This window comes from Varanus komodoensis, unplaced genomic scaffold (assembly GCF_004798865.1).
Source record: "Varanus komodoensis strain SLA01 unplaced genomic scaffold, ASM479886v1 scaffold18_3, whole genome shotgun sequence".
NCBI classification, from domain to species: Eukaryota; Metazoa; Chordata; class Lepidosauria; order Squamata; family Varanidae; genus Varanus; species Varanus komodoensis.
The window spans coordinates 3,657,702-3,683,672 of record NW_025335549.1 but is presented as its reverse complement, the minus strand read 5'-3'; the positions used below and the strand labels follow the sequence as shown (position 1 = coordinate 3,683,672).

General features: G+C 48.4%; 1 protein-coding gene across 1 annotated transcript; it reads right to left on the bottom strand.

Moving 5' to 3' along the window:
- Positions 1–10,367: 10,367 nt before the first annotated feature.
- On the bottom strand, positions 10,368–21,624 carry ESX1 (ESX homeobox 1). Its single transcript, XM_044427155.1, has 5 exons — positions 21,522–21,624; positions 20,296–20,572; positions 18,091–18,136; positions 13,056–13,318; positions 10,368–10,596 (listed from the first exon to the last, which is right to left on the bottom strand). Exons 1-5 carry the CDS (start codon positions 21,622–21,624, stop codon positions 10,368–10,370), a joined length of 918 nt encoding a protein of 305 aa, XP_044283090.1.
- Positions 21,625–25,971: the final 4,347 nt, after the last annotated feature.

Genomic DNA, 25,971 nt, shown 5'->3' with positions numbered 1-25,971 from the left:
AAGAGGAAATACTCGTATGTGCTCTCTCTCAGATGGAAGCAAATAATCACATCTCATGCCTTCAGTGATTCACACTCGAGCACCAAGCTGTAAGGGTGCTTGTAATTAGTGCTGCATAACCCTGCCTGAAGCCCAGTCTGCTGCCAGCCTGTGTAGGCAGAACCAGGCTAGATGGACCCTGGGCCTGACTTGGGATATGGGAGTTCTGCCTGCTCCTGCACATGGACGCGTCTGTTGCCGCTCATGTAAGAGGAGGTTAGGACGATGCTGCAGGAGCAGACCAAAGATCCTTGCCTTCATTGTCCTGTGATCCGCCACATCCCTCCAGGACTTCAACAAGCAGGGCTTTAGGGCAACGACCTTCTGAAGTCGTTTCCCACAGAACGCAGGCTCTGTGGAGGTTCCATACAGGCAACCTGACTGAGCCACCAATACAACGGACTCAGGTTTGCCAAACAAACTGCCAGAGACACAATGGGTGAGTTCGTACCAAAGACAACTCACTCTGTGAAGAAACCACAGAGTGTGGGTTGTTTGTGAAACAACCCATGGTGCCCCTGGCAGACAATCAGGCTCACCATCGGCAGTGCCCCACTTCCCCTTCTCTCCTCCCATGGGCATCGCAGGAGACTCTGCGGCAGGACTCGCCGGGTCTCCTCTCTCCGTGTCGGCCAGGACTCCCATGGAGGTTGTGGCAGCTTTCCGCCCTGGAGATTGCTTTTCACAAGATCTGATTGGACTGCTAGTGACAGCCCCTGCCCAGGGCCCCGCATGGATCCGGGATATTGGGTACCGTCTACGGACACCGATAAGGCAGAGCTACAGACAGGCTATCATTTTGCTGGCAAAAGGGGATGGTGAGCAGATCCCTGCCTTCCCAGTGAGCTCCTCTTGTTTTGGGTGGGGATCGACTTGGCTGTTCTCCATGTACTGATCCTCTCCCACTTTTTCCTGAAAAATTTAGGAGCTGGAGAAAGCGGAAAAGTGCAAGCCACCCCATTCTTCGGGTTTCTTTTGACAGAGACACCTGTAGATTCATGGATGCATATGTACCTGTCAGCAGCCCTGATTAGCTCTGTTAAAAGCTCCATTTTAAAAAGCAAGCTGCATTTTGACAGCTGTCAAAACTCTTTGCTCCTGTAGAAGGGATGGCTTTCATATTCTTCCTTTCCTGAGCATGCAAAGGGCAGGATGCTGAGAATGGTGAAGACTCTGGCTAAAATCCAATACTCTCCCCACCAAAAAAGAACACAAAAATTGTGCAAACCTTGGGCACAAAAAAGGGGCGGGGTATGTGAGCCATTGACCACTGCTCCGATGTTCGACTGGAGCACTTTGGCTGCCACTTCGGCGACCAGAAAAAGCGATCTCTGAAAAAACGTGGGAAAGGGAAAACAAGCTGCAGTGATCGTAAAAGAGGTTGTGCTCAGCTGAGGGGAGGCTGAGCCAGTGACTGGCACCCGGAAGTCCTGCTGAGGCACATGGTGGACACTGGTGGCTGCCCAGGCAAGCTCAGCAGGGGCTCTGCTGCTCTGCTGAGTGGCTCCTTGGCCACTTTCTGTACCCACAGTGGGGTCAGCTGCCTGGATTTGGGTAACACGGTGGCCATTGTGGGTTCAACAGCTGTAGAACAAGCCATATGTTGTTGGCACGATGTTCCATTGCCTATAAACCCCTCGCCCTGTAGGAAGCCACCCAGGTATGGACAACGTAACTCACTGATTACCTCTGATTGGTAACTTGCCATGCTGTGTGACTCCAGACAAGACCCACACTAGTTTCCCAGCTGATTCAAGCCATTCTTTCCCCACCAGTTTCTTGTCGAACCCCTGGGCTTTGCAGAAGATTCTGGGACATGCAATCCAATCATGTAAGGCTGCTCTATCACCCTATATAAACTGTGTCGGGAGCAAGGTCCCCCCCTGTGTACTTGCAGAGCAACAGATCTGTCTCTGGCAAAAGTTCTTTATTCTCTCAAGTACATCCTATAAGCACAATCAGCAAGCATGAGTCTCTGAGCATGCCCAGAGCAGTTAGTTGAACCCAGTTACTAGTAAGTACTTCCCAGAACCCTCCGTTTGGATACCCCTGGGCTCTCTCTTTCTGGGAGGGCTCTTTTTAAAGTGGGCAAGCCCCTTCTCTCTCCACTGTCCCTCTAGTTGGCTTGCCCTTCCCTCTCTCGACACTGGGTTATGGGGTCAAGAGTCATACCAGCCTCAGCTGGCTTGTGGAGCCCCCGTCCCACATCTCCCCCTGGCAGTTCTTAGAGTCCGTCTGGACACCTGGAGAGGGTGGGCTTGAAATAAGCCCCTCTGCTCCTCCCATTTTGACATCTGGAGGCTCCATTTCCCAAGGCCCGTTCTCCGCCTCTGAAGAATCCAGTCTTCCTGACCTTGAAACTCTCACCAAGCACAACCGCCTCGTTCATTTCCAACAAGCTGAAATCAGGCCTTTGAACGCTCGCAGTGCTTTCCACAGCTGCACATGGCAGATATACAAGATACTCTTCAAGGACAATTATTCACCATAACAGATCTCTTTGTGGACTTAGAGAACTTTCTAGGTATGGTTCTGAGGAAGCTCGTTAAGAGATGATTGGAGTAGGCTATTGCAGGACTTCTGGGGGGGGGTGGATTTCACACGGAGAATTTCATGGTGCAGTTAGCCTCAAACCTGACTTTCTAAAGTGGGTCAGGCTGTTATCCCAGCTGCCTCCCACTTAGAACCCTCCTGTGCTTCCTCACTGCTCCCTCCATCCGTTTTTCTTATCGCAGGAAACCCTGGAAGGAAAGATGAGGAAATCGCTGCCTAGCGCCTCCTCATTCGTGGAGCTAGAGGTCCTCATCTGGAAGCACCTGGGCCAGCTGGTCAGTGCCTTCTGCTGGACGGGTATCCGTCTGAAAGCATCCTCAGGCTGCAGGGGAATGAGCTCCCAGGAGAAGCAGGCCTTTGGATCTTTCCATACGGCAGGCCTTTGAATGCTCTTTATGTTACAACAACTGCACAGCTAAGAGCTGCCTTTCAGAGTCAGTCTCTCCTCTGAAATTGCAAACTATTTTCCAGTGCAGCCAGCTGCTTCCTTGTTTCTTTCATTACAAGGAAGAGGGACGAAAGGGAAGAGAGACGGCTCTTGGACCACTTGGTGGTGAATTGGTTGGAGGGCCTTTCCTGCCCGACCAAAGATCCCTGCCATTTTTGGTCTTTGCAAAGTGCTCCATTTCCCCTTCCTTGTCTATTCATTTTCTTGAAAATAAGAATAATGTCATCCTTTCTTGTCATCTTCCCCAGAACATTAATCCTGTGATTTTGATCAGCATAAAATAAGTCTACAGATAAGGTGCTGCTGTCTGGATTGGTTTCTGTGAAACTATAAAACTGAAATTATTTTGTTTAATTGTGTGTGAAAGTCAACTTTTGTCAAAAATCTCTTGCTGTGACTGGGTGCTTGCAAAATGCAATATATTTCTTCTCCTTAGCAGATCACCGAAATACATTTTTACCACCAGCCCTTTTTTTTGAGCTGGATGGAACTATAAATCAAGCTGTCTCGCACTTCTTCTGCTTTAGTTCACAATAATGTGATTGGACTGTTCATTCCAAAGACTCTTAAGTGATGAGTGCGCTTTTTGTTCCACCCCATCTGCATCAGCCATATCACATACTTTTGGCCTCGTGTGCTAAAGATCACAATGGTTAAGGCAGCTATTTCTTTGATGGACTTTTCTGCATACATTAGTGGCTTGCATGATACAGTGGGTACCTAGCAGGGAGGTGTTCAAGTCTTTTATTCCAAGTCTTGAGTTAAGTGTTTACTTTCGGGTCCAGGAGGACTCTCAAGTCATTGCAAGAAAGGTTTGAGTCACGTCTCAGGTCTCTGCTCAAGCCTCAAGAGCCAACTTTAGCAGAAGAAAGGGAGGTGGTGGGGTGGCAGAGTTGTACCCCCCACCCCCACCTACACTTCTCTCAGCGATGCACTGAACGCCTTTCCTTCAACTGCCATTAATTTAAACAGATAAATAAAATTCCTCTCCTGCTCATGTTCTCTTGAAACTCCCTCCCTTCCACCGCCTCTGCTGTGTCCATGCCTGTCTTCCAGCACACCCTGCCCTGGAGTGACTCTCTTGCAAAAAGTGCAGAAATTGCAAGCTGAGTCACTCGCTCGTTGCTCCTGAGTTGAGTTGCTGTTGCAACGTGAGTTGGCCTTGGAAGCGAGTCGCTCGACGCGAGTTCCCGGCACTGGTCACTAGCTGTGGCAGGGTGTTGTCTTGTTGGCAGAATCTGTGGCAGGGTGTTGTCTTGTTGGCAGAATCTGTGGCAGGGTGTTGTCTTGTTGGCAGCAGGGCAGAATCTGCATGCAGGGGGCTTCTGAAATTGGGCCGAGAGCACCCCCAAACCTGGCTGAGAGCCCCAGGTTGCCCATTTCTTGTTTTGGGATAGCTGTGGGCCCCCAGGTCTTATCTGAGAGAAGGGGGGCAATCCCTCCATGAACCGAATCACTTTGTAAGTCCCAGTGTGGGGGGGGGGGGGGAGAGTTAATTTCCCACTGAAATCTGTGACAGGAAGAGGGAGGGTTGGCGCAGGGACAAGCAAGGGCACGTGGCCCAGACGCTACTGGCTGTGCTGTGTTCTGCTCCTCTGTCCACCTGTGGGTTCGAGAGCTGCCCAGTCAGTCTGCCTCAGGTCTAAAGATGCTGCTGTTTCATCCCAGATCCGTGCAGAATAACACCTCCCTCACCTACCATTTAATGGCGGGTGAGGTGGCCACTCCAGCAGGTATAAATGTGACCTGGATGGAAGAATAGGGAAGAGTGTCTCCCACTTGTGCCCACTGGGCAGAAACAACGTGTGTTGTGGGCTAGGTTTAGTGTGGTGAGCTAGGATTCTCCTGCTTCACACATGCAAGCAAATGTTTCTTTATTGTGGCTAAAGCATTTTCCAGATGCACAAACACCCAGAATGACTCTCTGAATCTAGTATTCACCTCCAGGAACTCTCCTTATGAGCAGGAGTGGCCTTCTGGAATCAAGCGCGCCGCCTCTGTGCATGCTGATCCTCTCGTTGGGCCGCCCTCCTCTGCTGGCAGCATGCCATGGGGTCAGGAGCTATGCCTGCCCCCTCTGTGGCTGAGTAGCTCCCCAGCTGCAAATGCTCTGCCTGCAACTGCCCAACTTGGTTATGCCCAGAGGCTGCCTGCCCACCTGGGGAGCCTGGCCCTGAGCTGGACGGCTCCGCTTCGCTCATCTCAGTGTCTTGACTTGGCCCACGTGCCCAGGCTCCCTCCCACCCCAGGTATCTCCCTCCACCTCTGATTCTTCCTCTGGAGACCAGCCAGCAGCCCTTGAGGATGTGCACCGAAAGCAGCACTCTTTCTCACTTCCAACAGGAAGGGGGCATTGCCGTGGCCTAGAAGAATTCAGTCTCCCTCTCCAGGCACCCTGTCTGTCCAGCAACTAGTCCAGAGTATTTGCAACTTGTGTTGGGCCGGCAGAACAGATGGGGGATTCTGCTGGTGTACAGCCCACCCTGCACCCCATCAGTCTGCCTACCTGAGCTGATGGCTTGGATGTGATGTTGGAGTTCTCCAGGCTTCTGGACCTGGGAGACTTCAACACTCATGCTGGAGGCACCCTATCTGGAGTGCCTAGGACTTCATGGCTGCTGTGACATCTGTCCCATCCTGTCACTGTCCCCCTGCTCACCTGCAGCCTTGACGTGGGACACCTTCTGTTTAGTTTTGTTGAGCTGTATACACCTTCCCAAACCAATAGCTGGCCTAGGGGGGCAGTGGGTCTTGATGTGGCCTGAGGTAATTCTCCCCCTTCACTGTCTGTATTTTACAGTGCCAAAGACCTGCTTTTTTATTTAACTGATGATTAAAATGCAAAATGCATAAATGGAATACTCATTGCTTTGTGATTCAAATTCTTCAGTTTTCCACACTTCCAGGAGACCTGACTGGGTCAGAAACTAGCTGGAAGAGTAGAAAACATTGCATTTGCATCAACTTAAAAACGCATTTTAAAAAATGTTGCCAGATAATGCAGTCCAGGCAGACTGCTTTGCGAGGTGGCCGCTTCCATGCAGCAGTGGCACGTACTAAAAGGATTGCTCACGCATTCCTGATCAATGCAATTACGGCTACTTTACATGAATTAAGTCATTTGTATGGTGTTGCAGTTCGGTGTGCTTCTCTCCTTATTCAGTGTCTTCCTTCGTTGCTTTCACCCTGCGGATCCTAAAGGCAGGTGCGTCTCTGCAGCTCACAAAGCAAAGCAAAAGCTCTCGTGGAAACTCTTTTATCTCCATCTGTATCTGAATGTTTGAGTCCCTTTTCCAATTACTGTGCTAATTGTTTAAGAGATTGCTAGAATAAAAAGAAGAAGGAAAAGTTTGAATCACTAATCTGTTTTTTAAAAGGACTTAACGGGCTCAGAACCTGAGCTACATACTTCTTAAATTAATTTTCTTCATGAATACTTCCTTCTCAATACAGATCTGTGAGTCAGAACACCCTACTGCGTTGCTGTGTCTGTCTTTTCTTTTAACACCTGGCTTACTATTCACACATACCCTTTATCCCTCTGTGTCTCTCCCAGCCCCCCTTTCCTTGCCAAGCAATCCCTCCTTGCTTACATGCAAAGTTTTCATAATCTGTATTTTGGAAATAAAACTGTTTTGAAGACTGGGACAATCAGCCCTCAAAGTGCAATAGATGCTAAGATGGTATGTAATTAACTGATGAAAAATTAATCTCTGTGTTGTTTCCAGAAATGAATTTAGGTGGCTTAAACAATACAGCATCACACAAGGTCATCTCCATCACAGCCACAAAAGATGATAATCATGTGCTACTGCATATGGTGTGACCAGAGTGAGCCGAGAACCCAGCTAATGAAAAGAAGCAAGTTTAAAGCCATGTTCGGGAGGGAACAATGTAACTGCAGGAAATGCAGAAAAGAAAGATGCCAGATTAAAGCCTTCTTAAACTGCCATGCTTTAAACCAAGGGCTTAAACGAGTTCAGGAGTGAGTCCTGACAGATTGTGCCTGAAGGAGTGTTCCATAAAGCAGGGCTGCAGAACTGCTGGCCCAGGGCCTCAAGTGGCCTCTGGGGTATCTCAGAAAGCCACGTTCCATTTCTGTGGCCCCCTCCCTTTCTTCTGTTTGCTGTTCATTGGAGTGTTTCTTGAATTTTGTGTTGCTTCCCTTCCCCTGCATGCTAGAAGGTGGAAATGCCTTTCTTATGCCTTATTCACTGGGTGTAAGAGCTTTAAGCTAAAATATCCTGGTGTTTTTAGTATCCTCGGTGCAGCAGCTTTATCTTTGTCCTCCCCTCCCTAATGAGGCTCTTGAGAATGTCTCTGAAATGGATTGAGAGAGCTTCTGCACCTCTGCCATACAGTACACAACCTGTTTGCCAAGGAGGTGGAAGGGCCAGGTGGTCTACAAGCTTTGCCCACCAACACATCCAACTTCCGGCCTGACTCAATCATGCCCTTCTGCCTAATGATAGGGCCATCCCTATTATTAACTAAGCCTTAATGTTCTGTTCTGCAGGTGCAACACACATGGTTTGTTCTATTATTTCCTCTAGATTTTCCTTCTGAGGCCTTGCAAATAAATTTGAAGAAATCATGAAGCCACATGACAGATTCTTAGCCAGTCCTGCCTACCAGTATATATTTTAACTCATTTGTACCCTTAAAAAAACATTCAGCATGACTTCCTTCCTAGCCACCAGGTGCCAATCTCTGCTTGCTCCAGGCGAGTACACAATGTACAATTCTAGATTATTCCAAGAAAGACTTCATGAACTGGATTGCCCATGGCATGGCATGGCATTTTGAAACCCTTGTCTTTCATTAATGACAGTAGCCAGTGTCTGTGTTCTGAATTCAGACTAATAAAACAATTGACCTTTATTGGAAAGTACCCGATGACAAAGCATGAATACCCAAAGCTTTGAGTGTAACATTTACTCAGCTAACTTAGTCATATAAGCAGTCATTTATTTCTGGTGCAAAACACAGTACATTTTCTACAGGTCTTGAGTGAAAACCTCACATTGAAATTTGATTTTAATATCATACTTACGTTTCTGAGCTATCTGCGCATTAGGTGAAGCCGTCTTATATGAATGATCTTTTAAAATCAAACATGGGGCTCCTATAGTAGAAATAGCGATATTCGGCATTTGTATAACACTTCTTAAGGTTGTGGTCCTAAGTACAGTTACTGGGGAATGACTCCTGTTGAGTTAATTGATCCAGTGTGATTTAATGCATAGACTGGGGACGCAGGAGAGCTGGGTTCTAGACTTCATTATGTCATGAAGCTCACAGAGTGACTTTGGGCCAGTCACTGACTCTCAGCCTAACCTACCTCACAGAGTTGCTGTGGGGATAAAATGGAGCTGCTGAGGGACACCTTCTGTTCCTTGGAAGAGGAAATAAAGCAAGATATTTAAAAAGAAGAAAAAACTAGGAGTGTTTTACTATAATTGTACTCCAGAGTGGCACAGATGGTTCTCCTGTCCATGCTCTTTTCAAAACAACTCTGTGAAGTAGTGTTAGGTACAGAGAGTTAAGCGATTGGCCCAAAGCTTTATGACTGAGAGAGGGTCTTCCCCCATCCTAGTGGGACCCTCAAATTACTTCATGGCCAATTCCCTTCTAAAAGAAGATGGGCAACTTTCAGCTGAAGAGTCACATTCAATTTTGGAGAATTTCTTGGTGTGGGGAGTCTTTTTCCTTGGCCAAAGGCAATATGGAAGAGCCCAAAATATGGGAAAAAATACCAGCCTATTTTCTCTTAAAGCCCCTTTGACTGGGCCTTAAGAGGGACATTTCGACCTCCTAGAACAGGAGAAAAAACTGCAAAAGCCGTGAAACCATTTGCGGTTGGGGAAGAGGGAGGTGGGGGGGGGGTGCTTTGGCTGTCTCATTTGGCCCCCAACCTTGAGATAGAGACTTTCCAGAGTTCAGTGAGATCTGAATGGGGCCTTCCTGAATTGCAGAATGAATTTCCCAGGCCAGTTCCATGAATAGGTATTCTGAAATAAGGCTTTTTGGCTCCACTGTGATCTTGCACCCAAACCTCAGCATGGAGGAAGTCTGATTTAATTCAGTGGAACATATTCCTGGCCTAGCGACAGCAGCCTTATCCTTTAATGTGGTTAGGATTGCAATCCTTAGCCTGGCTGTGCACTTAAGCCCTTCATCAACAGTTTTGGTGAGAAGCTGCATGCAGGCAAACAACAAACAAACAAACACAAAACAAAACAAAACAAAAGGCTGTGCCCATCACAGAAGCCAAGCAGACCCCACCTGTTTTGTGCCCTGCACAGAAATTTAGAGGACTGGAACAATCTGAACCTCTTCAGTAAGCCTCCAGAAGTCTAGCAAAATCTACTCCATGCTAGTAACTTTTGTGGGCTTGTTTATAAGACTGCCAGAGCCCTTGTGTGTCAGCCTTCCCCAACCCTCTAGAAGTTTAGGACCTTGATTCCGATAATTCCCAGCCAGAATCCCCATAATTCCCAGCACAGCTTGGAGAATTCTGCCCTATGTGAGGAGTCTCTCTCTCTCTCTCTCTCTCTCTCTCTCTCTCTCTCTCTCTCTCTGTGTGTGTGTGTGTGTGTGTGTGTGTGTGTGTGTGATAGAGAGAGAGAGAGCATGCAAATAATTAAGAATTAAAGGCTGATGTTCAGACTTCACAAGAAGTGAAGGAAGCTGCAGTGGGCCAATCCTTTGATTAGGTCAACTCAAAGGTTATGAATATGAAGCTTTGACTTGCCCCATAAAGGTATTATCCTATCGGTTTTGGAACTGATCAGACATGAAAACAATTTAAAGAAATAAACTTCACTGAAAAGACTATTCCAAATGCTCTGTTTTTAGAACTTAACTGCAAGCTTTTGTAAGAATGTAAGAAGAGGCATGCTTGATGAAAGCAAAGCTTAATTAGTCAAGCATCCCATTTTTCATGCTGACCACTTAGCTGCCTCTAGGATGCCCACATTCACTGGCATGGAAAGACACGTTACTTCTGCCACTAGACATTAATAGCTCACCACTGATGTGACTTATCCTCCACAAACCTCTCGGATTCTCTTTTAAAGCCATCCAAGTCGACTGCTCTCACTACACTTTCGTTGAAGAGTAACCTTTCATTTCTCTGATAAGGGTTAAAAATGTTTGGGATACGGAAGCAGATGAAATACGTTAAGTCATTACAATGCACCATCCTGTTTTCCTCTAGCAAGGGCACTTCCTTTGGATTCCCTTGGGTGGTTGTCTTTGCCCGTCCTTGGAAAGCAAAGCGGTTCCAGTTCTGGCTTGACTAGGACTTGAGTCTCTGGAAGGATGCTTAACAAAGATGCTCCTTGCTTGCGCTTGTGTGAGCAGGCGCCAGGCTCCGGGAAGGAATTTGCGCAGAATGTTCTTTTGCTTTGAGTCTCAGGTCCGCAATGCTGGACGTTTTCCTTTCAGCTGCAAGGGGATCGGCAAAGGCCGTTACAACAGGGTCTGCCGGGGGTCCGGGAGCTTTCATCAGGACTGAGGCGGTAGTCACAAGGGGGTTTAAAGCACTGAGAAACCTGCATTCATGATGGGAGAAAGAAAAGGTCAATATCAATTACTTTAGGGAACATTTGCTTCCCTAAGAAACAAAGGGGAGCCAGAAGCTGCCAAACAAAAGGCTGAGTTGTCCAAAATTCTTTAAGGGCACACTTGCACAACCTGGTGCCTGGACTACCAACTTCCGCCATCACCAGGCAACAGGGTCATTGGGAGGCACTGGGCTAGAAAGTGTTGCTGTTGTTGTTGTTGTTGTAAAGAGAGCTTTAATATCCCACCCTCCCTGAAGCCTGAGAGGGCTTATTCCAAGCAAAACTGAAAAGATAACAAAATCAGCAGTGGTGCCAAACAAGAATATGGGGGTTTATTATTCAGATGAAACGCAGCAGGAAGAAACTACGTCTCACGTTATTGATTCCTGGTCCTGTTGGAAAGACTCACCACAGTTTCCTTGGGCACGGATGTAACTCTAAACTGTAGCAAATTGTGACTGCAATGGCTCATCCTTCTCTTCCTCATCACTGTTACCACTTGCTGGCTTGCTTGATAGGCAGAGAACCTGGGGGCAAGAAGGCAGCTGCTGCTTCTCCTCTTTCTCACCAGCGCTGTTGTCTGGGCCAGACAGGGGAAGAAGCAGGTTGCCTGGCTGACAAGGAGGAAGCTGTCCAAAGAGCTGCCCAAATACGCAGTGCAAGGCATGGAGGGAACAGGGACCACTACAATAGCAGCTCGCTCTGCATTGGATGCACACAAGTCTCAAAGTTCAAAGATTTATGTGCCTCTAAAGTTCAAAACCCAGAAGATTCAGTGTTAAACCCAGCATACAGTGGGAGAATTAAGCTGCAAATCTGGCTTGTAAATTTCACCTGACTATTTCACATTTGGGTTGCAGTTTTATTGGGTTCTTTTAATATGCATCTTGTTTGTTGTTTAAGGGTTTATACTGCAGTTAAGCGGAAAGTATTGACAGCTAGTTTAGCACCAGATCCCGTTTGACCAGTCAGAATGATCTTATTTACATTGCAGTGTTTATTTCTGAGTGGATAAACTTCTGCTACTTTCTTTTTCAAGGCAGAGGAGAATGCCTTGAGGGTGAACAAATTACAAGATGCAAACTCTGTAATTGTAAATCTACAGCAAAACTCAGAAGGGGAATGTTAAAAGAACATGATCCAACATCTTTTCAGTCCTGTAGATTTCGGTGAGAGAGATTTTAGCATTTATTTAATTTGCCATTGGAGTCAGTCGAATGGCTCATGCAGAAAGGTCTTGTTCACATGTCAGGGCTCTGATCCAGCTGAAGCTAGTTCAGAGAGATCAGTGTTACTTCTCTCAAGTAGCATCCACTCCAGACACATACTGTATGGAAAAACACTTCTGAAACAATGGAGAGGGCAACACGTCATTCTGGGTATTCATGGAGGTAACAGTCCAGTTGGCCTTATGCAAATGCAGGTTTTAAAATGCAAGCAAATGTTAGAAATCCATTAAGAACTTGACCCCGCAGTCCTTGAGCAGAGAAACAGTTATGCCCGGGATGCCCATGGCCATGCAATTCCTGCTGTTCAGTTTAGATGGATCTTTGGATCACAGCCTATGGCTGAACACAGGCTGTCCAGTTTTGGGGAACTGTGCTGCTCAGGTTGGTGGCACTCATGTCAACGTGCATTTTGAAGTAAGTTATAGGGAGCTGCTTTTTGTTGGTGTTGTTGCTTTTGAACTGTTACTCTGTTAAGCTTGTTCTAAGGTGCTGTCAAGTTGTCTAGGACTTATGGTGACCCAATGAATGGAAGCCCTCCAAAATGGTTGGTCCTTGGCAGCCCTGCTCAGCCCTCGTCAATCAAGGTGGCGGCCAAACGGAAATTTGGTCTTCCTTTTCTTCTTCTGCTTTCAATTTTCCTCTCACATGATTGTTTTCTTCAGAGTGTCTTGCCTTCTCATGATGTCTCCTCATGAGAAGGCAATTTTTTTGTCATTTTTTGCTTCTAGGGGAAGTTCAGATACTTCTTCCTAATTTGGGGTGGGGGGTTTGATCCTATTTCAGATGGGGGGGGGGCAAATACTATGCCCACGCAACTCTCTGGGGCTGGATTCCAGTGACAGCCATGGTTGGAGACTTCAGACTCTACCACCAGTTGCTACAACTTGGGAAGGGCTTTCCTGTCTTTCAGGATGGGAGAAAAACTGCAAAACAGAAGCTGAACAATGCATGGGTGAGAGAAAGGGGCAGGGCCCCCTGGGCAAACCCAGAGAGCTAAATTTGGTCCCCAGTCATGAGTTCTGTGCACCTGTCCTATGTAGGCTCTAGGGAGTTTCCTCATTGTAATAACAACAGCCGAATCCTATGCAGAATCAGATACAGAGCAATTCATGGCAACTGGGCGAGTTCAAAGGATGCCTAACTCTGCACAGGGTCAGGCTGTCACATATAGGAAGTCATCCCCAGCTGCAATCTTTGCATTAGCACGGTCGACATTACCTGTTGAGCTGAGGGCTTAAAATTGGGTTCCGGAAAAGGGAGGTCCAGGTGAGGCTGCTGAGGCCAAAGGGGGTCAAGGCTGCAGGGCTGAATGTTGGGGTCACAGGCACCGATCTCCACGTGGGGTCCAGCAGGGGTGCTTGAGTCAGCGGAATGTCCAAGTACAGGCCCAAGGGATGCATTAAGGAGAGGCTGGGCAGGCTTCCTAAAATCTCGGTTTTCTCGCGTTTCCTCCACTTTGCCCTTCGGTTTTGGAACCAGACCTTCAGAGATGCATGGAGAAATTGATTTAATAACAGTATGCCATGCCGACTGTGATAGATTGTGTTGGGAAAATTTGGATAAATCCTGTCAGAAAAATATTGCTTCTGTGTACTTTTGCATTGAGGAATCAATCCTGTATTCCTTCTCAAAAGCACCAGCTTTCCAAACTAAGTCACTGTTTAAAATAGCATTCCTCCCCCGCTCCTTTCTCTCACCTTTAGCTGTAAGCTACAGTAGACAGGTCTTTCAGTCCAAATATACATTATATACCTTCACAATGGTTAAATAATTATTGTTGGAATTCACAGTTTACCAGGAAGTATCTTTTGCTAGCCCAGAGGGCTCCATGTGCCCTGGCCATTCAGAATGGTGTGGATGCATTACTTAGGGTCTGAGTCTAGATGAGCTTATGAGTTCATGAATAGTTTCTCAGTAGCTTGAATTTACATGTTTAAACAGATGTGGAAATGGGTTCAAGTTACTCAACTAAAGTGTCAATACACTGCAATTAGAAATATTGTAATCTCATTGTCACTGTATGATTGGCTGATCTTCCTTTATCTGTTCTGTATGTGATGACCTCAAAATCTTATTGTAATGTCTGCATTCTGTCATCAGTTGCTCTGTGTACGTGACCTGGAGGGTATAAAATATCCTGTAGTTGTACTGAAACTTTGCAGTGAGTTCACCTGCCTGACCAGTAATGCATTATCGTGAGTCTACCGCGGGAACCTGGGCCAAACAATAAAGCCACAGATGGTCATGATGATTGATCTTTCCCACGAACCCGAGTTTTATTTCCCCTTCACAAATTGAAACTGCAGAGATTCTGACAATTGCAACCTTACCATGTGGTTCTCCTTACCACAACTTAGGAGAGAGGAAACTTCTAGGCCTTGTTTTGGCCACATCCGGAATTTTGAGAGAGCATAGCAAACACTCTCACAAAATGTCTGCCATGGGATGGGTTTGCGTGTTCACAAAATGTCTGCCCCAATAGGTATGTCAAAACACTCATTTCCAGAGGGAAAACTGGAGGTGAACTGGGGAACTTCCTGCTTCACATACAGACCAGGAAAAATGTGCCACGCACAGACCAAAACATAAAATAAATAGGCAGGCAGTGCAGGGTACTTTCTCTCACCCCCCATTCTATCACCAGGGCACACCGCATTAACCCAGCTTACCCTGGCCTTGTTTCTGGGAAGGTGAGCACGCTACAAAACAATGGTCCTACTATTTTTATCTTCTAAGAATGCTCAGAGGCATTCCTGGAGCTGAAGATGATGCAGGAGGTGGGAGCCCTCCTTGTGGCATGTGGGGCAACCCATTAGCCCCTCAACACATCAAGAAACCTTTCAGGTAGAAGCTAGGAGGGTCAGGGAGGCTGGCTGGTACCACAAGTGGGGTCCACAGACACCATGTTGGAATTATGCAGATTTAAGATATAAGCATGTGTTAGAAACCCATTAAGAAGCTGACCTCAATGCAAAGGAAACTCATGAAAAGCAGTATCAGGACAGAGAAAAAAGCGCAAATGGAATCATTATTAATTTCTGTAGGCCTGATATACCTGGTGTTTTACAAAATGACTTAGTGAATGCAATCAGCTTGCTTCCCATATTCTTTTTATTGCATGTTTTGATAGTCAGGGAGACAAGAGAAAACCTGGGGAGCCATGGGCACATTCATAGAATAATAGAACAATAGAGTTGGAAGTGCCCAGAGGGCCATCAGGTTCAACCACTGCTCAGTGCAGAACACCGAGTCAAACCATCCCTCTCAGAGGGCTGTCCAGCTGCCTCCTGAATGCTTCCAGTGTGGGATAGCCCACGACCTCCCTAGGTTGGTTCCACAGTCATACTGTTCTAACAGTCTGGGATTTTTTTCCTGATAACTAACTGGAATCTGGCTTCCTGTAACTTGAGCCCTTCACCCCATGTCCTGCACTTTGGGATGATTGGGAAGAGATCCTGACATTTCTTATTGTGATAGCCTTTCAGATACTTGCAGACTGCTATCATATCTCCCCTCAGTCTTCTCTAATTGAGGCTAAACATGCCTAATTCTTTCAGTCACTCCTCCTAAGGCCTTGTTTCCCATCCCTGGATCATCCTTGTTGCCCTCCTCTGAAGCCTTTCCAGCTTGTCTGCATCTTTCTTAAACTGTGGTGTCCTGAACTGGACACAGCAGTCCAGATGAGACCTAACCAGTGCTAAATAAATGGGACGTAGTACTTTACCTGATTTGGAAGTGATGCTTCTGTTAATGAAGTCTAAAATAGCATTTGCCCTTTCTGCAGCCACATCACATTGTTGACTCATATTCAACCTGTGATCTATGACAATTCCAAGATCCTTCGCACCTGCAGTAGTGCTGAGTCAAGCATTCCCCATCTTGTAACTGTGAATTTAATTTCTTCTTCCTAGATGCAGAACATGGCATTTCTTCCTACTGAATTTCATTCAGTGGCTTTCAGCCCAGCACTCCCACCTGTCAAGTTCACCTTGAAATATCTTTCTGTCTTCCAGGGTATTAGCTATCCCACCCAGTTTTATGTCATCTGCCAGTCTGATAATATTCCCTCCTCATTCCTTCCTCATCCAAATCATTAATACAAATGTTGAAGAGTGCTGGATCCTGGACCCAACCTTCTAGTGCCCCACTTGTTGTCTCTTCCCAGTCTGAGAAGGTGGCATTGATGAGCTCCCTTTCGGTCCAGTTCTGTAGCCATCTGTGAATCCACCTGACGGTTGTTCCATCTAGTTCACTTTTTGCTAGCTAATCTGAATATCATGGGGCACTTTGTCAAAAGCTTTGCTCAAGTCAAGATAGATTGTGTCCACTGTGTTCCTACAGTTCATCAGGGAGGTTACCCAATAAAAAAACGAAATCAAATTAATCTGGCAGGATTTGCTCTTGAGAAATCCATGCTGAGTTACAGTAATCACTGAATTGTATTCAAGGTGTTTGCAGACTGACTGTTGTATAATCCACTCCAGAATTTTCCCAGGGATTGATATCAGACTGACTGGTCTTTAGTTCCCAGATTCTTCTTCTTTTAGCTCTTCTTCAGTCATCAGGTTCTTCCCCTGTCCTCCATGATTTCTCAAAAGAGTTCTTCCTCCAGCTTCTTTATTACTCTAGGATGGAGGACATCAGGCCCTGGAGATTTGAACTCATTCAACCCAATTAGAGGATCCTTGACCATTTGCTTATCAACCTTGAGCTGCCATCAGGACGTACTTCCCCTTCATGAGGAAGGTATAGATCTTCTTTTGGGAGAAAACTGAGCCGAAGTAGGAATTGAGCACTTCTGCCTTCTCTTTGTCATCTGTTATCATTTTGCCATTTACATTGATTCATTGAACCCATTTCCTGAACCCTCTGTCTTTTGCTTTGGATGAATCTGAAGAAGGCTTTTTGTGCTTTTAGCATCCCTCACAAGCCTCAGCTCGTTCCTAGCTTAAGCCTTCCTGATGCCTTCTCTGCAGTTTCTTGAAACCCAGGGTACATGTTTGGCAATACTTGGCTTGTCTCCTTTAGAATCAAAATTTCGATTATGGCCTGCTCACTTCCCATAGCTGCCTCTTCGTCCACCAGGTCTTCCCTGTTGGTTAGGATCAAGTCACGGATAGCTTTTCCTCTTGTTCCTTCCTCCACTTTCCGTTGGAGGAAGTTCTCAGCAACACATGTTAGAAGTCTCTTGGAGGGGCTGTGTTGGGCAGAATTTGTCTTCCAAGAGATATCAGAGAAATTGGAATCCTCCAGAATGATGAGATCATGCCTCCTTGAAAAACTGGCAATTTGCTTTTCAAAAGCTTCACCCTCATATTCTCTTTGACTGGGTGGTCAGTAATAGACTCCAACTACCATGTTCCTTTTATTCCTAGCTTCATTTCTATGAATCCAGATTCTCTCAATGGGTATCCTCCTGTTTTCGGGTTTTATGGTCCTTTTACACACAGGTCTGCATCCCAGAAGCCTTCATTTTCAGCATTCTGTCTTCAGGTAGGGGGTCTTCAGGATCAGAAATGACTGCAGATCACCAGGAGATCCTGCACAACTTTCTGCCCTCTCTAGTTTATAGGGAGCCAGATTTTTTTAGGGAGTTGAAGCTGATAGAGTAGGAGAAATGGAGGTCACCCCAAAAGTGGATTGGTGGAAGATTCAGAAAGATCAAAGGAAGAATGCCTTCATACAGTGCATAGTTCAGCGATGGAATTCCCTTCCTTCGGACGTGATGATGGCCGCCAATTTGGATGTCTTTAAAAGGAGGACAGAGCAGAATGCTCTCCATGGCCGGTAGACCTGATGGCTTGATGCCAACTCCAGTATCAGAGGCAGTCTGCCTGTGCACCCCACTTGCTCTGGAACCTGGGCAAGAGGGGCCTGCTGCACTGCTGAGGGGCTTGTGGGGTTCTGTGGGCCGCTGGTTGGCCACTGTGTGGACAGAATGCCAGACAAGATGGAGCCTTGCTCAGGTACAGCAGGCTCTTACGAGCTCGCGCACAATGGGGTCACTGGGAATAAGGGATGGCAGAAGATGAGCTAAGGCTGCAGTGATCTACAGAGGATTCAAGGAGAGCGCTAGTTTGGGAATCTGTTGAAATGCTCCTGGAGCTCCCTCCACAAAAGCAAACCGGTCCAGGAGGGGGAACACGGTAGCCACGCCATGGCAGATACTCACTCACTTTCTATTTTCTCATCCAGAAATGGACATAGCTTTGTCTCAAACATTATCAGTATAGAGGTCTGTGCTCTGGCTTACCTGGACTCTGGCTTCTGTGAGGTCTAGCCGCATTGCAAGCTCCTCCCTGAAAATGGAAAACCAAACATCGCCATCATCACCTTCATAATGATTAAGAATAATACATGGTAGTCTACGCCCCACAACTTCCAGATATTTTGGACTCCTGACTCCCAGCCCGCATGGCCAGGAATTCTGGGAGTTGTAGTCCAAAACATCTGACCAGTGCCATGCAGGGGGCAACTGGTTTATACTGGGTTGGATCCAATGTTCTGCTGAAAGCACACCCATTGAAAAGAATGGGACTTAAAGTTAACCACTTCTGACTAGCCCATTGTGCCCCATTAGTACGCATGGAGCTTTGCAGACTGTGTCCTGTCCCAAGACGTTTAAAGACTAAAAAGTGGCACAGGGGAAACTATAGAGGCAAACCACAATGGGGCAGTAAAACAAGGAAGCAAGATGGAGTTGTTTCACTGATAGGAGTTTTGGCCAAGTTTAAGTGCTGCATGGATTTCTATCCCCACTGGTGTGGGCTGCAGAACGGAAAGCTTGATCCGTGTTTGGAAAACTTCAAAAAGATGGGCTATTTGGATTTAAAAGTCCAGGTTTCAAACAAACAAGCAAAACAAAACCACACCTTAGGCTGAAAGATGCCAGGTTGGAGACGGTATGATTTTTTCTGGTCTTTGTGTTTTTGCCTCCAATTTCTTAAACTTTTTGAACCAGACTTGGAACTAAATTTGAACAGTGAAGATGAAACAAAATAATTCAAGGACTGGGTACAGATGTTTTAGTTTCTCTAGTGAAGCGTTTTTGGTAAGCCTTTTCTTATACTGCTTATTATCTCTGGTTTAATACAGTCAAGGGTCTCGGGAGTGCAGCGTTCAGGTGTGGATCAAGGGCTGGGAAACCCCAAGTTCAGATCCCTGGTCTGTCATGAAGTTTGTTGATGTTGTTGTTAGTCGCAAAGTCATGTCTGACCCATTGTGACCCCATGGACAACACTCCTCCAGGCCTTCCTGTCCTCCACCATCCCCCGGAGTCCACTTAAGCTCACACCAACTGCTTCAGTGACTCCATCTAGCCACCTCATCCTCTGCCATCCCCTTCTTCTTTTGCCATCTATTGTTCCCAGCATTAGGCTCTTCTCCAGGGAGTCCTTCCTTTTCATTAGGTGGCCAAAATGTTTAGGGGACCTCAAATGAACACTGGGACAGGGAAAAAAACAAACAAACTCTATTTTTTCCCTGATGGCACTATGAATTAAGCTGAGTTTAAAATGCAAAATTGCAAGTGATTGGAGTATTTTATTTCAATTTCAAAGGGCTTGCAAACAGTTCTGTAGCTGTTTTAATGTGTCAGGAATATGGATGCAGTTTTAAAGCATGGAATAGCAGTTATGGAGGATGGACAAAGCAAAATATTAGTTGTGTACCCTATTCTCCATCCAGCTGTTTAACTTCCTTTTAAAAGTTGCCAATTGCAATAGCTGCTACTCATGTACTACTTATGGAGTGGAGAGAAGACAGGCAGCCTTTCTCATTGCTGCAGAGAAGCCGCACCTACTGAAATCCCCCCTTCTCTACTATAAGTCAGAATAAAACTGGGGGCAGCGCTTCCTTTTTGCATCAGATGGTCCTACGATCGGTCAAAGGATAATATACAGCTGCCCTTGCTGCCCCCTGGCAAGCATCCCCAAGCTCTGGTTTCCAGATGTTGTTGAACTAGTACTCTTGCAGCAGGCAGCTGCTGCTTTTCGGTGAGCTGCTCCTTTGGCAGTGTGCTGCTACTGGGCCAGGTTTAAGGTTCTGTCTGGCATATCAAGCCCTGAACAACTTGGGACCTACTAACCCAAGAAAGTGCCTTCCCCCTTCCCAACCTGCCTGGTCACTGCGGGCGTTCTCCTTGTGGTTCCACGGGGTCCCACAGCCAGAGTGCGGACCGCTGGAAGAGCCTAGGAAGAGCCCTGCTGGATCAGGCCGAGGTAACTGGCATTCCAGGGGCACTGCCTGGACATGGAGACCCCCCGCCCCCCCGTGGCACTGGCGCCAGACCGTCCTTGTTTTCAGCACCTGCATGGCTGGACAGCTACTTTCCGAACGGGGCTTGTCGGCGGCCGGGCCAGGCCTGTTCCAATACCGCGAAGACAACACGCGCGCTCACCCGCCGCCTTAGCGGCACCCCGGCGCCCGGGCGGCCCGAGCCTGCGGAGAGACGGCCTACCTGGTGAACACGTCGGGGTAGTGGGACTTGCGGAAGGAGCGCTCCAGCTCCTCCAGCTGGAAGTTGCTGAAGGTGGTGCGGTAGCGGCGCTGCTTTCTCTTCAGCGGCCCCGCCGCGGGAGCCTCGCTGCCGCCCCCGGCCGCCCCGGCGCCGCCGTCGACGCTCCCGCCCGCGCCGGCTTCCTTCTCGTCCCCTGCGCTGGCGGGCAGTCCGACGGGCGTCTCCGCCGCCGTCAGCGGGCCTCGGGAGGGCGCCCGAGCTTCCGCGGGGTCCCCGCCTGGGGAGGGTGCGGAGGAGAGGAGGAGCGGGAGGGGGGGCGAGAAACGGCTGTGAGCTCTCCGGGCTGCCTTCGGGGATGCAGGCGCGGCTGGCCCGGCCTGGGCCTCCGCCCCGCCGCCCGCGCGCTGCCTTGCCTGGGACGGAGGGCCCGCCGCGCTCGGAAGGCCCCTCGCCGCGCAGGCTGCGGGGCTGTCGAAAGGACGACGCCCGCGAGCAAACCCCGCGGATGGCAGTGGGATGGAAGCTCCTCGGGGCAGCGTTTCCGAGGTTTCAAAAAAGGGGGCGGGGGTGGCGAGCGTGCGACGCGCGCAGGCCGAGGAAAGCGGCTGCCCACGCCGACGGCGCGGCCGGGGAAGACGGAGCGGGAACCCCCGCGGGCGCTGAAGTCCTTCGCGTGCGAACTCGGCGGGATTGCCTGGGGAGGCCGCTGGGCCGGAGATCTGCTTCGGCGTGAAAGTCGCATTAGCAGGGGCAAAGCGGGCCGGGGCAACGCCTGAACCTGTACCGGGCAGAGCCTGGTGGGAGGCGCGCGGGGCTCTGCTTGCGTCCGGCCGCCCCTCGCTTTGGGAGAAGCTTTTCGGAGGACTCCTCCAGTCCTGAGCGTTGGACTGAAAACAGCCCTCCGTAGTTTAAATATTGTTTTCCATTACACAAGAAGATGGACCCGCCCCCCGCCCGCTATCCCCAACCCACGAGTGCCTACCCAAATTTTTCGAATGAAAAATAATAGGACGGAGAAAGTTCATATTCCGAACTGCACGAAAACGGATCGCATGTTTTCCTCTGCACGAAATACGTCCGTCCCACTGAGCATTAGGATAAAACACCCCCCACCACCGCGACCTGCTGCTTGGCTTGATGGACGGCGCGCCCTGGATCGGCCGATCTGCCCCCCGCCGGGCGCCCCGGATTTTCCACCCCATCTCGCCCCCCCCCCCCGCCCTCACCGTGGTGTCCCGCGGCGGGGCCGCGGCTGCCCAGGATGCTGTCGATGAAGTAGGAGGTGAGCAGGTGCAGGGCGGGGGCCCCGGCGGGGCTGCTTCTCTGCATGGCTGCTGGCCGCCCTTCGCCCGGCGCGGGGTTTTATTGGAGCGAAGCGGCGCCCCCATCAGCGGGAGCGTCTCAGGGGCGGGCGGCAGATTCCTGGGCAGGTGTTCGGCCTCCAGGGCGAGGGAGGGGGCGGCTGGGGAAGCGGCGGCTTGTCCTGTCCCTCCGGCGGAGGAGTGGAGGACACCCCCTGGCGGAGCTTCGGGCAGCGGCCAGCTCCCGGATATACGCACGTATGTGCGCAGACGAACGCATCTTAGCAGAGCGTGGGCTGTCTGGGTGTTCGCCAGCGCTCGGGCACCTGCCCTTTCCTGCGCAAGGCTGTCTCACGCCTTTGCGCCTTCGTGAAGCAGGAGCGAAGCGACTTTGGCGTCTCCTGCCAGGAAGCCCCCCCCCGCCCCTCTCTGGGGGGCTCCTTTGGCCTCTGGTGCTCAGGCCAACTACTTAGTGGCACCTCCAGTCTGAAGACAGCAAGGGGGTGTGGGAAATCAGGTGGGCCTGTTCGGATAGGGAAAGGGCTGTGAGGATTTCCTTCATTGTTAACTGCTTTCCCCTATAAGAAGAAACTAGGGAATTCCTTCCTCTGCATTCCCAGGTAGCCCTCCCTTTTCCTAAGGTAGCCACATCAGATGCTACACTGCCATTTTTTTCTTGAAGAATGTTCACTGTGCACGATCTCAGTCTTGCTGCATTTCCCAGATCACACGCACAAGAATGGACATCAACCCCTTTCTGACATTTTCCACTTATTGTTTTCTTCCTGCTCATCCAGCTCCCTGTCCAAACAAACAAACCAAATCAAGTCTTCAGCTAGGCCCAAATAAAATAACAGTTCATGCTCCTTTCTTATGCTGGAATAGAGTTTTATATTGCCAAAGAAGTAAGCTCAGCTCTGATGATGAGAATGAGCTCACAGAAGAAATTGACAGAAAAATTGACAGAAGAAATGCTCCGTGTTGGAGAAGTTTGTTCAAAGAATTCTGTAAAATTGCAACAAGAATGGTGTAAAAGTAACTAAGTCTAAAGAAAGCTAATGAAAAGGGCATCGCTGTGAAATGATTTTCTGTCTGTCTGATGGTGGCTTACAGCAAAGGGGAGGAAGCGGCGCCCATCCTGGGATAGCAGCGACTACAATTCACCGTGTCCCAACCGTAACTCATGGGGCTGGAAGTCGGCTCCATTTGGTGGCCACTGGCTGTCCACCCTTCTTTTCATGAGGAACCTACTTTGCCAAGGTTGCAAAGTCACATGCTTCAACCCTCCAAAAATTCGCATCTCTACCAGCTTAAATTCCTGGGGAAAACACTAGATAAAATCCTTCTGATATTCCCTTAGCTTTGCTTTGTTCTTTCTCTCCATTTTCAGCCTGAAAAATGGACATACTGCCTGACAGTCTGATCCTATATTGAGGATAGCCCTATTTGATTTCCATGGGCAAATGCTTGCCAGCTCTAAGGTTGTTTGGACTTTGGATCTGAAGTGTGTGTGTGGATCTGAAGAAAGCTGGTGTGTCCGTCCCCTGCAATGTGCCACTGAAATCCTGCTTCTGAGTAAATGCAGTGAGGATCTGGCCGAAAGCAGAAGCCCATGGGCAGGACAGTCCTGCACACAGCTGGAAGTAGACTAGGGCAGAAATCTTCCTCTGCCGCTGGGGCAAGATCTCCACTTTGTGGTCCTGGTTAGGAACATCTGCCGCCTCCTAACACATCAGGGACTGAACCTCAGCTAATTGTGAGCAGCTAGAAGGAGTGGAGATTCCCATGCTCATCCACGGAAGTTTGTATTTTGAACTTGTTAGGAGGTGTTGGTGATGCTCCTTTTTTGGAGATGGAAGTCAGCACCACTGCCAGCTGTCACAGAGCCCAAACTATAAGCCTTCCCCTTCCTCCACTGCAAAACATAAACACTGCATAAGGTAAGAACCACTTTTCTATTTCCAACTGGAGATTCCATCCAATAGTGGAATAGAACAATAAGTATGCTATAAAATCAGCACTTAATGCATGTGGCTGAAATTTTGTATCTGCAAATTTGTATCTAACTGCAATTGTTAGTTGCTTTATGGATAACTCTTCTTGTGTTTTAGAAACTGGCAAACATGTGCATGTCTTTATTTGCTGGCCACCTTGAGACCTGGCTTGAAGGGGGTGAATATAAATGCTGAAAAGTGGGTTTATTTTAATAAGGTAGATCCTATCTATCACCATCAAAGGTGGACACAAAGCAGTTCACAAAAATCAGCACCAAGCAATGATAAAACACCATGCCCTTCTGCCTGCTCCTCCCTCCCCCCCCCCCCCCCCCCCCCCCCAGCCATGGAAGCTGCAGAACATAACCATTTTTCCATGTCTAACCAGCAGTGGGATTGCATGCTAAATCTTATATAAAATCACATCACAGTAAGGCAGCAAAAATGCCAGAAAACAGGCAGTTGCTTCTAATCAGCCCTTTGTCCATCTCAGCCACAATGACTACAAGCAGCTTCTGGGGGTCTCGAGCAGTTTATCTTGCCCTTCCTGGGGATGCCATAGATCAAACATGCCTCCTGCATGCCAAGCCTGTGCTGCCCCCTGAGGCACAGCTCCTCAACTGCCCAGATTTCAATCCATTTACCGGTCTGTGGATGAAATGTGTGCATGGCTAAAAAGCAGAGTTCTGGCTTGCATTGATTTTGGAGTACAAATACACGTGTGGCCAAAAGAAAGCGGAGCTCTGTGAGTTCAGAGGCTGCTCTAATCCGACTACCACTTTCCTCACCCTGTGTGCCATTGGAATTGTTCATGCCACAGGCACGGAGCCTGACTGAGGGAGAAGTCAGAGCTGTTGAGCTTCGTATGTCAGGCGTAGACCGGGGGAGAGCCCCCTGGGTCCCTAAGGGGGCCCGCAGCCAAAGTCCTGTGCAGGCAAGCAGTTTGGTAAGAGCCCCTGCAGCCTGATGGACAGGGAGGAGGAGAAAAGAAGGCTTTCCATTTTAGGGCTGGGTTAAGCTTCAGGTTGGGGTTAGCCAACTGGGGACAAGCGCAGCTGGCGGTTCTGTTGGGCAGGCAGACTGAGTGCTCAAGAAGAAAACCCCTGGAGTTGCCTTTGGGCTCTGCTTCTGGGTGGAAAGAGATTTAACCCCTGCGTTAGGTTTAGGGTTAAGTTTAGGACTAAAGTTGGGTTAGGGATACTTGGGCTCCTGTGATGTCCCAAGGGCCTGGAACTAGACTAAATTAAACAGAATAAGCTGCTTGCTAGAACTCCCTCAGTGCTGCCTTTGGGAGTGTTATCTGAGTGAAGAGGGATTCTATCCCCATTCTCTGGTTAAGGTTAAGACTCAGGTTAGGGCTAGGCAAATCAGGGACCCTGTACAGCTTCAGGGGCCCTGAGAGTGTAAGCATAGATAGGACTGAGGGCAGAACAAGAAAACCTTCAGTGGTGCTGTCAGACATCATGTGCAGGAGGAGAGGGATTTTGCTCCTGGGCTAGGCTTTGGGTGAAGTGTGAGGTTAGGGTTAGAAAACTCTGGGTCTCTGGGCAGGTTCCAGGGCCAGGAACTGGTCAACAGGAATCCAGTGAGCATTGCCCTTGGGCATGCTTCCTGCCTGGAAGGGGATCCATGACTGCCTTGACTGGGTTAGGGTGAAGACTTCAGCAGCAGCTCTTCTTTCCACACCTCCTCATTTGTAAAACTGCCTCTCAGGTCAGGTGCAATTAGCCTCTTACAGTGGCCATTTTTAAATGTAGCTTTTCTGTTTATAGTCCTTTGGCTCTTGGATGTTTGCTTTTGTTCTCTGTCTATGATGGTCATGCATTTCCATGCTTGTATAGTAAAAGGGTTTGACTCTTGCTTGCTACTCTTTGTAAGTTGCTCCTGCTCCTGCTTTGGTTGAAGGACAATGCATAAACTCTGAGGATGCTATTACCCTAACAACTGGTCCTACTACTCTCTCTCATATTGTGACCCCTAGCAAATTAGATGGATAAAGAAAAGAGGAGGAAACATGGACTGCTACCATTAGCCATATTCTAAAGAGCCTCTTGATGCGGGTGAAGGAGGAGAGCGCAAAAAAGTTGGCTTGAAACTCAACATTAAGAAAACTAAGATCATGGCATCTGGTCCTCTCACTTCCTGGCAAATAGATGGGAAAGAAATGGAGGTAGTGACAGATTTTATTTTCCTGGGCTCCAAGATCACCACAGATGGGGACTGCAGCCAAGAAATTAAAAAGCCGCTTGCTCCTGGGGAGGAAAGCTATGGCAAATCTAGACAGCATACTAAAAAGCAGAGACATCACCCTGCCAACAAAAGTGCGTATAGTCAAGGCTATGGTTTTCCCATACATTGCAACTGGGAAAACCATAGCCTTG

What these genes read in the sequence shown, in the direction of transcription:
- ESX1 (XM_044427155.1), bottom strand. Translation starts at nt 21,624, where the DNA reads ATGCAGAGAAGCAGCCCCGCCGGGGCCCCCGCCCTGCACCTGCTCACC. An exon ending in TCACAGAAGCCAGAGTCCAG is followed by an intron (nt 13,319 to 18,090) that starts GTAAGCCAGAGC and finishes GCATCTCTGAAG; the next exon opens with GTCTGGTTCCAAAACCGAAG. An exon ending in TTAAGCCCTCAGCTCAACAG is followed by an intron (nt 10,597 to 13,055) that starts GTAATGTCGACC and finishes TCATGAATGCAG; the next exon opens with GTTTCTCAGTGCTTTAAACC.